A 15,226-nucleotide genomic window follows, 5' to 3' on the forward strand; every position below is an offset into this window, starting at 1 on the left:
CAGAGGCGCCCTTGAGGATTTTCGGATGCTTGTTTCGGAGATACTTGGAGTGCACCCTCCAGGGATGCTCTGTGAGGAGGGGGCATGGGGCGCTGGGCAGGCAACACTCCCCACCCCAGATTCATACAGAGCAGCCACACTGGTCTGTCTTCTCTAAGTGTTTCCAAGACAGATTTTATCTAAAGGAAGGCTCTGTGGCTAAACACAGAGGCTGAAAACCACTGTTATAAATCAACGCAGAGAGGTACAGAGGGGAGAAACTACCATTTATTGAGCACTTGTTATGTGCTGTGTAGAACAGTTTAAAGTGGTAGAACAGTTTTATTCAACTTTCACCACATCTTCATGAGATGGAGACTAGTGGTCTTATTCTAGAGAAGGGTTAAGCTGAGGTTCAGAAAGGGGAAATCTCATAACCAACAAGAGCCAACAGCCATGACGGGATCCCAAAGCCACAGTTTACACGTCACTAACTAGAAATCTCTGTCACTTCTCAGCTCTCTCTTTCCAGGCTCTCCTCTCTCCCCGTTTATATTTTAAGTGTGCTCTCAGTCATTGGCTCTCACGGATTAATTAACTCATTACCATTCGGTATGACTGAAGCTTTGTCACCCTGCTACCTAACAATATTCATTCATTAAAGAATCAGTGATCAAGCATCTAATAGATGCCTGGCACATGGCAAGGTTTAAGGGACATGTGATCAAGGCACTGTCTCCATCGTCAAGGTGCTCAGACTCGGGGAGGAACACAGAAACCCATACATCAGAATATTAAAAGTGGTACCACAGCTGCCTGTCCTGGGAGCCGTGTGAGCACAGATGTTATTGGCAGAGGGGGAGAGGGACAAGTACCATCTTCTTTACTATTAGGATTTGATGGTCTCTCTTGTTGACATGCTTTTTGGTCCTGGTGGAATAGATCCTAATGCCTCCACCATAATTCACGCCTCTGGGAAAAGAGACTCAGACACCAAAATGTGTCCTCCTCTCGTTTCTTATTCAGCCCTCCGTGCAGACAGTCCTATTTCAGGCACGAACACAAACTGACACTCATCAGCTTTCTTTTCATTGTCCTTGAACAATAGTTTGACTGGAAATACGTTTAGACATTAAAAGAAAATAAACTGCTCCCTAAAAGCAATTCTATCCCTTCTCTTCCCTCTTAGATGTTCCTGTCCTCCATCGAGTCAAAGAAAAATACTGTTCTACTGCAATTTCTCGTTCACACAAACCCTCTTGAGTTTCTAGTTGAAATGGAAATTGAGCGTTATTCTTACGCTGTTTTCTTTCTACTCCAATAATAACCCAACCAGTGGACCCCTAAAGATCGTGGTCAGACAGGTTAACATCCCAGCATTAAGGCAGAGTCCCCACCCTCGTTCCCGTGAATAATCTCAAATCAGCCTTTCTTTCCAAGTTTCCATTTTCCTTGAGTAATTCAACTCCCCCCCAAAAAACTCTTGCCTTTCTGAATCTAAACAGTGAGAATAATTGCCATGGTAATGAGCCACTGATTAGAGAGAAACACACACCACAGGGGAAAATGGTACATACAAACACATTGCACAGACACGAAGCGGGCAAAACGCGATGCATCAACTATATAAGCAAGTGTTGTCGAAATGCACAAATTATCCCAGGTCTGGAGATTTAGTAAAGGAAATAATTCAAAGAAAAAAAGTAGGAAAATGTTTTCTTGAAAAATGATCTGTAATAGTAGAAAATTGAGATGGGGCTAGAGGCCTGGCTGAGTAAATGACAGGTTATTAAAAATAATCATTATGCAGCCTGAGTAACAGCAGGAAAGTGTTAGGGGTATGCGTTAAGTTAAAAATAACATAATTGCACACATAATAAGATTGCAAATATGGAATCTGTCTCCAGCCCTGGGTTGAGGTAAAGAGGTGTTTTTTATGGGGGGGGAGGTGTTATTTGCACTTATATTTTTTTCACTTATTATAGTAAACTATACCTAACATAAAATTTCTGATTTTAACCATTTTTAAATGTACAACTCAGCCGTGTTAAGTACATTCACGTTGTTGTGCAACCATCCCCCCTCCAACCAACCCAGAACTTTCCATCACCCCAAAGTGAGGCTCCACACCCGCGAAACACCAACCCCCCATTCCACTTTCTGTCCCTATGAACCTGCCTACGCCAGGAACCCCATGGAAGTGCAATCATGCAGCTCTTGTCCTTCTGTGACCGGGTTATCGCACTTGGCATAATGTCCTCAGGGTCCATCCGCGCTGTGACGTTTGTCAGAATTCCCTGCCGCTTTATAGCTGAATACTGTTCCCTCGTGTGTGGCCACTGGCCCCAGAGAGCCGAGGGCACTGCAGCCCACCTCTCTTGCGCTCACTGTCCGTCACCTGGTGCTGACCCAGCCCCGACCGCAAGCTGGGCTCCGAGGAATGGGCTTCCATCTCGTTGTCAGGCCTCACGCCGGCCTACCTCTACAGCTGCTCTCGTCGCCCTTTACCCGGGGACCTGCCTTGGCCTCCAGCCCTTCTCCTCAGAGGCTGGAAGACTCGTCCCTTCTTCCCCAGGACAGTGGCTGAGACCCGCCACCTGTTGCTCAATGCTCGTCCAGGGCTCCTACGTCAGGCTGTGTCCAGGCCACTGTCCGGGCACCAAAAATGCACCTGCTCAACCTGCACTGCTTTGACTGTACCTTGTCTCTTCAGCCTAACCTGCCGGGTGGTGGGTCCTCTTCCCTGTCCCTGGGAGCGGGAGGCTGTCGTCCTGAGAGATGCACCTTCCCCGGGGGGCTTGGGTCTACAGCAATCCCAGGTCCGGTCAACATTCCAACTTCCTTCCCTTCTACTGCCTGTCGCCAGCCAACCCCCCTGCTATTGCCTGGCCTTCGTCCAAACCCCAGAACACAAGACACATGGCACAGAGGCTGCAAAAGCGCGGGCCTGGCCGCACTTACAGCCACAGTGAGTTCCTCCCCTGAGTGATGACACCGGTGAACCTGGTCAGCCGCCGGGCGTCCACTTCAATCCACTGGTGGAGGTCGTTTCTTCCCGCGCACCACGCCCCGTCGTAAAAGTCATTTTCATTGATGCCTGCCTGGAAAGGAACAGAGGCATTCTTCAGAAAGGCCCGGAATCGATGAAACTTAAGGTACATCTTTTCCAAGGGGGGCCAGGGGAAGAGAATAAGAAAGGGGATTGAAAAGAAACATTGTGCCCTGAACCCTTTATTCTAAATCAGTAAAGGGAGTTGTTTATTATTAAAAGTTAGAAATATTTCAATATGGCATGTCCTCTTCTCGCTCAGTATGAAAGATGAAATTTAATGAGTTCTGCTATTACTCATTCATCTAACAGATACAAACCGTCTCCCACGTACCAGCCTACACACACCAAGTGCTGGGACACAAGGTGACTCGTCCGTCCCAGCAGCGCAGCCTCCAGGCGGGAAGAAAGACATGAGTTGGAACACAATGGGGCCTGCGTTATTTCAGGAGTGGGAGCAACTGTTACCAGGGCATTCAAGGACAGCGCTGTGCTGCTGACAGGGTCTGGGGAGACCAGGAAAGAGGGCCCCGGGGCAGAGGTCATGTTCAAGCTAGGTGGTGAAGGCTAAGCTTATCTGGCGAGTATTTATGTGTAAGTACTTAGTCGCTTGATGTGTTGACTAGCAACTACTATTGCTCCCAAAGATTCCTTTGATCTGAATTTAGAAGGTAGGTGAAATTTCTGCTTTGGAATTTTCCTTATATGAGCACCCCTTGAAGAGAGAATTCAAAGGAAGGGAGGGAGGGAGGGAGGAAGGAGACACTTGAACCCAGTGAAACTTCCCGGTTCACGAAGATCCTCTCTGCATTAATTCCATTTCCTGCGGCTGTTTCCCAAGTACATAGTCAGGTGGAAAACAGCCTGAATGATATTTGAAACATACCAATGATAGGCCTGACCCTCTTCCCTACCTCTGAGCGCTATTCAGCTCAAGTCCTGGGAAGCCTTACTTTCAATGGACAACGGTGGCGTGACCGAGGCTGGCTATGGTAGAGAAGCCCTTGACCCAGGGCTCCGTGAGCGGGACTGTCGCCATTGTTGCCCCCGCTGACGCGCGCCTTGTATCTGGACCAAACCACAGTGCATATGCATCTCCAGTCCTCCCCTGGAACAGCCGTGAAAGAGCCCTGAGGGCACATGTCAGAACGCCAGCGAGTCGCTGTCTTCTAAAAACACGGCCTCTCAAGAGGAGGTCAATAGGAAAGCCGTTAGTGCGCACCAGAAACCCAGTGAACCAGCCCCCCGGGGTCTGACGGCCCACGGGGTGTCCATAATGAGGACCTAGAGGCACGGCGAGGTTTTGCCTTCTAGAACCATCAAAGAAAGGCTAATTTTTGCAAGCGTGTATTACTGGTGGTTCCTAACTGTGCTTTGCTGCATTTCATTAAAGTGACGGGGACTCTGTTAATTAAGCAGGATCTCTCATTCCCCAACGCCGTCGGTCCTGGCGATCACTGCCCCAGCCTGAAGGCTTGTAGGGTGCGACCACTCCCTTTCTTCACTGAAGGCAGTTATCCTACCGACGAGACACCTGCCACACCTGTGGGCCGACACTGTCACGGCTCATGTTTTTTTAAGGAGCCAGAACGTGAGCTTCATTGTTGTTCTTGTCCCTCTTTCCCTGAAAACAGCCCGTGAGACTGGCGTTCAGAACAGCTCCATCCACTCTACTGCGGGCCAAGCAGTGGCCTAGGCAATAGGGAGGGAAAGGTGGACATGGGGGCAGCCCCGCCCTCCTGGAGCCTGGAATGGGCGGATGGGCGGTGGCCCCCTCGTGCAGCCTGAGTCTTGGTCCCGGCACCTTAAAACCAACCGCCTGGTTAAGAGCTTGTGCTCTGAAGTCCTCCTGCTCGAGCGCAAATCCCACTCGCCACTGGCACGCTGCATAAACACAGGCAATCTGCTTAAATGCTGTGCCTCAGTTTCCCCACCCGTTAAAGTGGGGACGATGCTCATTTCTCCCTTGGGGATTTGGTTGTGCTTACAACAGGCCCTGCACATAGCATGAGCTCAGGAAGAAGAAAGTGCTCAATAAATGCCCGTGAACAGTGTGTTTATAACTATGACTGTTCGGGCAAATCATGGGAATACGGGTGCTTTACCAATTATTTCACATTGTATAAAATTGTAGGGAATGACAATACGATTCCAGTTCATTGCTGCCACATCTTCTACAACTTCAAATATCCAGAACGGAGTCGCAAACTCTGAGAAAAGAGAAGACCTGTAGCGTAAAGTTTTCAACAGGAGTCCATGTTGCCCCCGCCGGGGGCGTCCGGCAGTGTCTGGAGTCATCTGGGGCTGTCACCCATCGGGGAGGCGTGTGCTGTTGGCAGCGAATGGTCCGAGGCCAGGGATGCTGCTCAACATTCTACAATGGACAGGACAGCTCCACCGGAAGGAACCACCCAACCCAATATGTCAGCGGTGCCGAGGCTGGGCCAAGCAGACGAGAGCAGACCCGCCGCACAGTCCGGGAGCTCTACCCATCGAGGCCCCTGGCGGTTTGGAGGAGTGAGGCTCCCAGCACTCAGCCTGTCCCCTGCCTGCGATCTGGAATTAAAGGAAAGGTCCCCAGTTTCGCCAGCCTGACTGTTTTGCTTCTGCTGCCAATCTCAGCTCTTCCCGAACTCACTAGGCAGTCCGTTAAATGACTAAGTTGTCAGGGGCTGAAGAGCCCTTCCCGATACTGACTCACAGGGCAAGGACGGCCACCTCTGGGAAATGACAGCCACCTCTGCAAAATCAATTATAAGTGTACAAAGCAAGTACCTGGAAAGAACTCAGTGAGAGAGGAGGTACCAGCCCCAGAGAGGTTCCCGAATGACACCACACGGCAGTAAGTGACAGCTGTGTGACATCTCTGAGGAGCGGGGGGGGTGCATTCCCCCCATTCTGTTTAATAATGCAGAGGAATGCTCCATACATTTTAAAGAACCTTCAATCAGCAGTTGTTGAAACAAAAGTTTTAATTCCTTAAAGTATAAGCTACTCTTGAAACCTCCACTACATGGAATGATTATTTGTAACATGACAACAAATAAATCGAGAATTAATGTAATTTTCTCAAGGCAATTAGGTCACATGTATTATTACTTTGCCTAAAAAAAAAAAATGCCTCTAACAGACTAAATTTTCCTGAAGATAAATGTGGGAATTACATATCCCTAACAAAGAGAAAACTTGACACCATCCATTTCAGATCAAATAGATTTTTGTGTCAAAATGATGTAGTAAATAAATAGGTTGGTTCTTTGTTCGCTCAAAAACTCCCCCCAAAGAAAACAAGATAAAGAAACAACAACCCTGATCTCTGACAAAACTGGAAGACATTTAAAGTCCCCAAATTCAAATATAAGAGGACAGAAGTCAGATGGATGACTCAGCACGGAGAGGAAAAGCTACCCTCTTGGAGGCGCGCCAATGAGAAGCGTGAGATGCAGAACCTAGAAAAGCTCCGAAATTAGATTCTTAGGTATCTTGGAAGGTGACGGTGAGGCAGGACTGCACACAGGGAATTGATTCAAAAATGTGTATATTAAAAAAGTTAGATTCCCGTGTCCCCATCCTCACTCCATAGAAGACCTAAATCTTTCTCTAAAAAAGAACAAACCACAGAGGTTTCAGAGCTCAGACACGGAGCAGGGCAGGTGTGACGTGAAAGATAAAAACAGGGGCTCAGTGGGTATCAGCACATTGAAGAGTGAGATGCCCAGGCCCATCCAGCTCTAGAGCACAGTGCTGCCAGGCCCAGAACAAGCAAGCAAACAATGAACTCAAAATATCATGGATGGATGTGAGGGCGATCTGGCTGCAACATCTGTCACCCCATTGATCGCCAGGGTTGATTCGGCTGATCTGGCTGGCTAGGGGGGTGTCCCCTTCCTCCCTCACCGATCCATGTGCGTCCCTCCCGAAGCTGCACGCTCGGTCGAAGAGGACGACCTTCCCAACTAGAGGAGAGGACCGGTCTTCGGTCAAGGGTATACGAGTAGCTGCGCTCCCCTGCTAGAACCTCCAAACAAGCTCTCAAAATATCATGGAGAACAGGAGAAAGCCTTAAAAAAAAAACTCAAAAAAAAACCCCCCTACATTACTGTCCTTCGAAACAGGAGATCTTGCTTACATGAAGCAAGAATAGGATATTCTCAGAAAGAATAAAGTATTGCACAAGAAAGAGCTCTTAAAATGTGAAAATTCCAATAACAATAGATAATAAGAGAAAAATAAGAAGAGCAGAAGAAGGAATTCAGATTTTTAGGGAAAGAAATTACCAAAAAAACCAAAATGCTATTAGATAGTGTCCCAGATCTATAGGTCCCAAGTCTCCTAAAGACCAAGAACCTAGTAGTACAGTGAATAAAATAAGCCCCACACCAAGGTATATCACTGAAACCCAAAACATGGGAAATCAAGAGAAGACTCTAAAAGCTTCCAGAAAGATAACTAATAAGAAAACCAATATATATAACAAAGCAAAGGAATAAGAATGGTACCAAAATTCTCAAGAACAACATCTGAAGCTAGAAGAATGAAAGAATAAGGACTTAATTCTGAAGGAAAAGATTTTTCTCCTAGAATTTTATACTCAGCAAAACTATCAAGCAGCTATGATAGTAAAATAAAGATATTCTCATATTCAAAGAGCCCCCCCCAAATTTCTCTCGCATGAACCATTTCCATGAAGCTACTGCAGGATCTGCTCCACCAAGAAAGAGGCAGGACACCAGAAAAGGGAAGATATCAGATCCGTAAAACAAGGGTGCCAGCCTAGGAGGGAATTCTCAGAAGGATGGGGAAGGAAGGCCCAGGGCAGTCTTTGTGCAGAAGACCAGAAAGCAGCCCATTCAGAACACAGAGGGTCGAAGGGCTCCCAAGAGAGGTACAGAAACAAAGACAAAAGTGAGGCTGAAAACCACGGAACAAATTCGACGTTACAGACAATTACATTAAAGGCTATTTCACGGGCCCAGACCTACTTCAGGGTGTGGGAAGATGTTTCTATGAAGATTAGCCAGTCTAGGAAAACAAAAAGTTGTCAAGAAATGATACCCAATGAATTATTTCTTGGCTCAAAATGAGAACGTTGCTTAGCTCAATAGTGAACAATATTTACACAGCTATAATTCTCTTGAATATAGGTTTACCCAAAATTTGAGATACAGTTTATTGGAGGCATTAAAGGGGAGGAAACAGGGAACAAAAATGACCTGCAATGCTCATCTTCCAAATAAGAGTTCAAAAGAGAAAGTCAAACATGCATAAATCAACACATATCACTATGTACATATTATTTAGAAATAAAGACTTAAATTCCCAGAGAAACAAGCTGCCTATTTGCGGTGCTTTGTAATGGAGGCCTCCAGCCACGGACAGGCATGGTCCACACATCCCGAGAGTTAACTTCAGGTTGCAGCAGCGCGTTCACTGGCGAGATGTTTTGTTTTGTTTCGTTTTTTAATAATTCCATTTCCCAATTAGGTTACTGAGGCATCCTTGACTCTTTATCTCCTGTACTCCTCATCCACACCTCATCCACCGCCTCATCAGAAAATGCTACTTTCAAATATGCAAAATCCAACCACTCTGACCCCTCCCCACCCCGCCTGCGTGGCCGGGGCCAGCACCTCCTCTGCTCTGAGACTCTGAGGTTGTTTCCCGGGAGGCCTGCCTGCTCCGATGCTTGTCTCCCGGAGTCAGCACAGTGACTGGGTTGGTCCTTTGCGCACGAAAGTCACAGCATGTCATTCCTGTACCCAAAACTTTCCATGGTTCCTCCACCTGACTCAAGAGCCAAAGTGCTTCCAGCACGGCCCCTGGGTCCACGTGTCCTCCGGCCACGCTCACCCTGCTGCGGCCGCACCAGCCACCTGACTCCCTGCAGGTCCTCAAGCCAACTGAGCGCATCTCCTCCAGGATGCCCACCTTGATCACCTTTAACGATGACTGGCCCCTCCCCAGAGCTGGCCCGGCTGACCCCCGTTGTTGCTGTAGGTTTGTTTCATTTCTCTCCGTAGCACCTCTCACCTTCTAGTTGCTATAAAAGTTCTATTTTACTACATTTCTGACATGCATGTGCCTCCCCGACAAGAATATAAGCTCTCACATGGGCAAGGACCATTGTCTGTTTTGGTCACTGAGATGGCCCAAGCACCAAGACAGGGCCCAGCACATAGTAGGTCCTCCAAAAAATATTTGCTAATGGATCAGAGACTATTTCTATATGTGCTCATCATTGTTTCCTAGGACTTATCATAGTGCCTGGCCCCTAAAGGCCCTTCCTTACAAGGTGGTTTTGCTTTCGTCTTGGTGAAATAAATCAATAAAAGAAAGAATTTGCTCTGATCTTCCTTCTTTCCCTCCGCCTCTCCCTTTCCTCTCCTCCGCCCTCTCCCGCTGTGGCTTTGTCACTTGTGTAGTTTGTCGTGTCCTTGGAAAGCCTCGCACAGAATGGCCTGCACCCCGACATCCCACCGTACCTGTCCGGGAGACGGTCTGCCTGGCCGGCACGTGGCAAGGCCCACGGGCGGGAGGGCCTACCCCACACAGCGCCCTTTGACAGGTCAAGTTCAGTTGTGCCAGCTGCATGGACACAAGGCCCCAGGGGTATGACCGCTATGGCCCTCGGGCTTCCGGGGGCGCGGCCAGGAGGTGGGCCCCAAAGGTACCAGGGGCTGGTCAGGCCAGAGGTCGGGGAGACGAGCCACCAGACGGGACGCCAGGAGAGGCTGCAGGCTGGCAGACGCACGGACCATCTCCTGGGGGCTGGCGCAGGGACAGGGGCGACGGCCGGCCTGCAGCCCGGACCTTGAATCTGAACCTCAGCTCTGCGCCGCCCCGGCGCGCAGTCAGGGCAGGCCACTCAGCCCCTGAGGCCTCCGTTTCCTTATCTCCAAAACAAGATTTCTTTCTGGGTGTGCTGAAGATGGGATGAAATATTAACTTAATGAAATTTAATAAAATAGGTGAGAAAAAGTCAGAGAGCAACGTGGGGCACGGTCCACGTCCGCGCCGGAGGGCGGAGCCCTTCGCCGCTGAGTCCGCAGGCCGGGCTCTTGGTTCCCTGGGCCCCTCTTTTCCTCTCGCTTCCCTCCCTGTTGTTCTGAGCTCTGAGAACGGCTCACGTGTTCCCGGACGAGCTTCTCGAGAAGAACAGCGTGTTACCATCATCATGGTAATGAGCGTGTTGAATTTTCCAAGAGACTTGTAATTTAAAATATTCAGTCCTGTTATTCCCATAAAAATCCAAATACCCCAAATTCCAGCATTTTGGCATGCGGGCCCTGTCTCCCGGACTGTTTCTCCGAGCCAGATGCAGAACAAAATCTCTTTATCAGAGCAAGCGGGACATTCCTTGGGCTGGAAACCGCCGCCACTGTGATTAATTTTGCCTCCGCTGTGCCTTGCATACGGGGAGCCCCCAACGGGGACCTGCCGAGTTACAGCAAGGCTTCGTGCAGCCAGGAACAGGCTGGAGGCTGACCACCCAGAGAATCGGGGCGGCCCGAAGGCGCAGGCGGGCGCGGGTCGGAACACCGGGTGCAACTGACTGAAGAGAGAGGCTGTAGGGGATGGGCGTGGCGATGCCTGAGGAAATGATGCTGCCCACGTACTTCCTGCCGGGACGAACGTGGTCTCCACACTCGGGCAACGTGGGGCAGCAAGTGCCTCAGGGCCAAAGGGGACCGGCAGACCGAGGTGTAGGATGTCCCGACGCACATGAACTTTGACACCAGGATAAAGCTTGGTTCAACATTCTGTAACCAACTTCCTGTCTTCCTGCAGGGCGCATCTGAAGCCACAGGCATTGACCATCTTCACGGCTTTATACCTCATTTCAGGTAAAAAGATGGTCAGAATATGGAAAGTGGGTCCCAATGGCAGCATCCTGGTGCTCTGCCGAATTCCTCTAAGGGAACAACTCACAAGGGAGCTGTGGTTCATTCCAGAGGTGCTGAGGAAAGGCTCCGATATGCTAGCGTTACAACCAGACATCTGCTCCTGAAGAGGGCACCAGAGGTGAATTCTCTAAGGGTTAAACTCCAAGTCATTTTAACACAGGTGGGATGAGACAGGGCCACAGTGTCAAATGAACATGACCAGGCATCACAAAGACATGGAGGCATTAATGCAAAGCCCTGTGTGTTTTCTTATTACATCAAAACATCAGCTCATCCAAAACTCGGATCTGAGCATCAGCTCTCTTATATCCCTGCTTATAGGCAGGAATCCTAAGTTCTAGCCATGGTCTCGGTACCTCATTTCCTCTGATCACATGGCAGGCTCATACTCACAGTACCTTAGGGTCTTCAGAATGAATTTAAAACCAGCCCCTTGAAGTGGCGAGTCTGCTTACAATTTGCTCAAGGCTTTGCAGCTAAGAAAGCATCCACATAAGAATGGTGGCGGCGGGGGGCGATACATCACCCAGGAAGGGGCGCTGTCTCTGACCTCCCCATCCCCTTGCTTACTTTATGAGCCCCAAACTCTTGGGGTCCTCAGAGAATTCTACGTGAGGTCACAGCCTCATGGGTGAGCTGGTGTACCAGGGCCCAGGCGCACAGCAAGACTAATCCTTGGTCAGAGGGCAAACCTCTGCGGCTCTGCCAAACGAGGGCTCTCCCCTGAGATCTTGGAAGATCTGTCTTGTCCCACTGTACTGATGAAACGTAACCTGGGTTTCTTCTCTAAGCTTATATTAAATGACATAAATAAAACTCCACTTGTAAAGGAGAGAAGTTATAATGGAGTTACAAGGCACTCTTCCTCTCTCAAAGCCCAATGCTCAAGATGAGGACAAGAAGATGCTATAGGCTGAATGCGCAGGTCCCCTCGAATTCCGTATGTTGAAACGTCATGCCCAAGGCGATGGCATTAGCAGGTGGGGCCTTTCGGGGTAATTAGACCATGGGGGCGGAGCCCTCCTGAGTGGGATTAGTGCCCTGATGAAAGAGGCCCCCACCGCGGGGAGAAGACACTGTGTGTGAACCAGGAAGCGGACCCTCGCCACGCACCGAACCTGCTGGTGCCATGATCATGGACTTCTCGGCCTTCTGAACCATGAGGAATAGGTTTGTGTTGTTTATAGGTCACCCGATCTATAACGGTGTCCTGTCATAATAGCCCAAACGGACTGAGACAAAGAGACAGGTCTTTCTGCTATAACGTGGCAAACGCAATTTAGTAAAAGCTCATTGTCTGCAAAATCCTGTGCTATGAAAACCAAGTTCATGAGAAAAATAGGCTTCGAAATCCATGCAGCTCTGTAATCAGAAGACTTTTAAAAAAATCAATCCAACATACATAACACCAGAACAGTTATGGAAACATGTGAAATTGATTTTTTAAAAATGTAACATAGCTATGATACCAGAATTGGACCTTTAAAAAAAGCCATGGTGAAGGCAGTAAAATAGAAGGGGGTGTAAGGAAGGCTGGCGGCTGCTGATTTGTGGGTCAAGAGCAAAATGGGCAAAAGAGCTGAGCAACAAGCCTAAAACACAGCACATGCCCCGCCCCCTCCCCACCCTGGAGCCGAAGGGGCACAGAGGGGCGAGCACATGTTCAGGACAGAATTCTTCTGAGGTTCTGCACTCAGCTGTGCTGGTGCACTCAGGGGTCATGCTGGTGCCGGGTCCCAAAAGCCTGATGTACTGGCAAAAATGACACAAGGACCCATGCTACTTCCATGTCACAATGACGTCATTCCGTATTTGCCAATCACCTATGAGCAAATGTGTGAAAGCAAAGCACATGATAGCAGAGCAGCCCGCACGGCCCCCTTCAGGAAGACGCCTCCCAGCCACCACGGCACCCTAAGCCTGGCAGCAACTACCCAGAAACGTCTAGAGCACAGACAGATGTGCAGGCACCGTGGGATACTCAGGGTCACAAGGTTCACACTGTCCGCAAGATCATCATTTGGCAAGGGCGATGGATGAGTACATCTGTGTGAGACAGTTGTCAGGAAAGAGGGACGTGCGTGGCTCAGGCCACACCCAGCACTTCTATCTGTTGACCAGAGGCCAGGTTCATGGAGTTGTCAGGAGCAACGACTCCAGGCTTCAAGCAGCTTGGATTCACATCCCGCCTCTCCCAGGAGGGCTTAACCAAGTTACTCCACCAACCCACACGTCTGTTTTCTATGCGAGAGGTAATGACAATAATTGTACTTGTCTCACGTTGATGCATAAATGAAATAACACACAGAAAGCGGTACAGGGCCCATAACTATCCGGGCACATTCCCACCCCCCTCTGCAGACGGAGGAGGCATCTGAGCAAGGGAAGTAAACGGGGGCTTTGCCCGTCTGCTCTGGGGCCCAGCGCCAATCCTGCCAACAGCGGGCCCTTCACAACAGTCAGATGAGTGAGGGATCTAAAGGCAGGAACATGGCATTTCTTTCTTTATGCTTTTCGACCCTCACGTCCCGTGAAGGTAACAGAGCGGGCGGCGGGATGCAGACAAGCCTCAGAGAAGGTAGGCGTCTTGCCTAAGGTCACTCAGCTCATTAGCAGAAGCAGGACGCCTCCAGCCTGTGAGCCCCTGCGCTCTGGGCGGACCACCTCCGTGTCCAGGGGGCGGGGCCAGCAACCTGCCCTACAGCATTTCAACACCGTGTGTCATTCTGACACCTGGGCACTTCTCGCACACAAAATCCCTTTAATTGGCACGCCTACAAAACACGCGTATGTGAGACAAGACGTGGTTATTTTTAAACTGCATTTCAAATGGCACGTGTGGGAAGATGCACAGCGGAGCACCTGCAGCGGCAGAGCCACGGTTCACGAGGCACCGATTCTGGAAAGTAAGAACCACAACCGAGGCCCGACCGGGCCATCATCTCGCTGTGGAAGGGGGGCTGCAGGCCGCACGGTGCCCTGTGATTGACCCACGTAACCCTCATGGCTGGGGGCAGCCGGCCCAGACCTGGCTGGAAAGCAGCCACTTCAGGCCCTATGCGCAGGCGCGGAGATTTTGTCCGAGGGCATTCGGGCAGCCGGCATGCCACTGAAGAAAAATAAACCCCTGTAAGGGCAAAACTCGCTACTTTCACACTCACTGAAGGCAGGAGCATGTCCGCCAACACTTTCAACCCAGGGAGTACGCTCTCCACCTGGTGCGTGCCGCGCTTGGGCCAAGGACGGAGGGGGCAGGAGTGATGACCAGAAAGAAAGGACAGCCCGGCCAGGAGCTTCCTGCAGGACCGCCCGTCCATCCGCGGCCTCCTGTGTGGCCCGGCAAAGGCAGAGCGCGCACTGCAGCGGGCCTTCGCCCGACATCCTCGGTTCACTTCCTGTGTATTGGCAGCTGTTCTGGCCTGGGGGAGGGGGGAACAGCGAGGAGGGCGGCAAAGCCCCTGCTAACAGCAGCCTCTGCTCCAGGAGGGGCAGATGAACGGCAACCATCCCTCAGGAGTTCAGCGCCACACAGGAATGAAGGGGGCCAATCACAGGGGGCAGCAGGGGGAGTTGACCCCGAGGGCACCTGGAAACTGCCGGAGGCTGAGCAGCCAAGTGGTGAGATGATCCGGTAAATGTTTTAGAATCATAAATCACCGACTGTCACCTTTCAATGAATCCTGGGAATGTGTGGGATTCCCATTTTACTGACAAGGCAGCTGGGGCTCGGAGATCATCGTTCCAAAGGTCCTGAAATCTCTAAGTGTCGAGGTCAAAGTCTGAGCTCGGCATGCCTGGCCATGGTGTCCGCCTGTCCCCTCTGCAGGCGGGATTCCCAGCTGGAAGCCCATAACCCTTCACCCCTGTCCTCACCCCCAAGTTCAAGACTCGCGGGGCCTTTCCACGTCAGACTGAAAGTGTGGGTGAGTGTGAACACGTCCTCTTTCATAAAGGGTAACATCACTTAGAGAGAAAGCGGTCGAGGCACCAGACGACAGCCCCCAAGGAATGCACGATGCAGCCCATGCCCGGTCGGGGGGTGGGCAGCCCTGCTCGGGCCTGACTTCATCAACTCGGGGGGCTGGGGCCTATTCAGGGTGCTAGGGGCACCTGGATCTTTCATTGTTACTCCTGTTCAGACTTTGAGAGTTCATTCTCCAAACAGTGTCCACTTGTACACATTCAAATGTTTCTGGATGGCTATTACTTAAGAAAAAAAAAGAATATTTATAAACCCACTTTGGACTTCATTAAAGTTAGTTCTGGAAACGTTCAACCTGTATTCCCCTGAACT

At 50.2% G+C, this 15,226-nt stretch overlaps 1 protein-coding gene across 1 annotated transcript in view; it reads right to left on the reverse strand.

Annotated features, from left to right (window-relative positions):
• The window catches only part of CPXM2 (carboxypeptidase X, M14 family member 2), an 83,934-nt gene that overhangs the window by 44,229 nt on the left and 24,479 nt on the right, over positions 1 to 15,226 (reverse strand). Inside the window, exon 4 of the mRNA XM_054581783.1 lies at positions 2,941 to 3,080. Coding sequence (XP_054437758.1) covers positions 2,941 to 3,080 — 140 coding nt within the window. The remainder of the gene's footprint in view (positions 1 to 2,940; positions 3,081 to 15,226) is intronic.

The sequence above is a fragment of the Pteronotus mesoamericanus genome, unplaced genomic scaffold (genome assembly GCF_021234165.1).
Source record: "Pteronotus mesoamericanus isolate MK-2021 breed Mesoamerican mustached bat unplaced genomic scaffold, CSHL_Meso_final contig_657, whole genome shotgun sequence".
Classification (NCBI taxonomy): domain Eukaryota; kingdom Metazoa; phylum Chordata; class Mammalia; order Chiroptera; family Mormoopidae; genus Pteronotus; species Pteronotus mesoamericanus.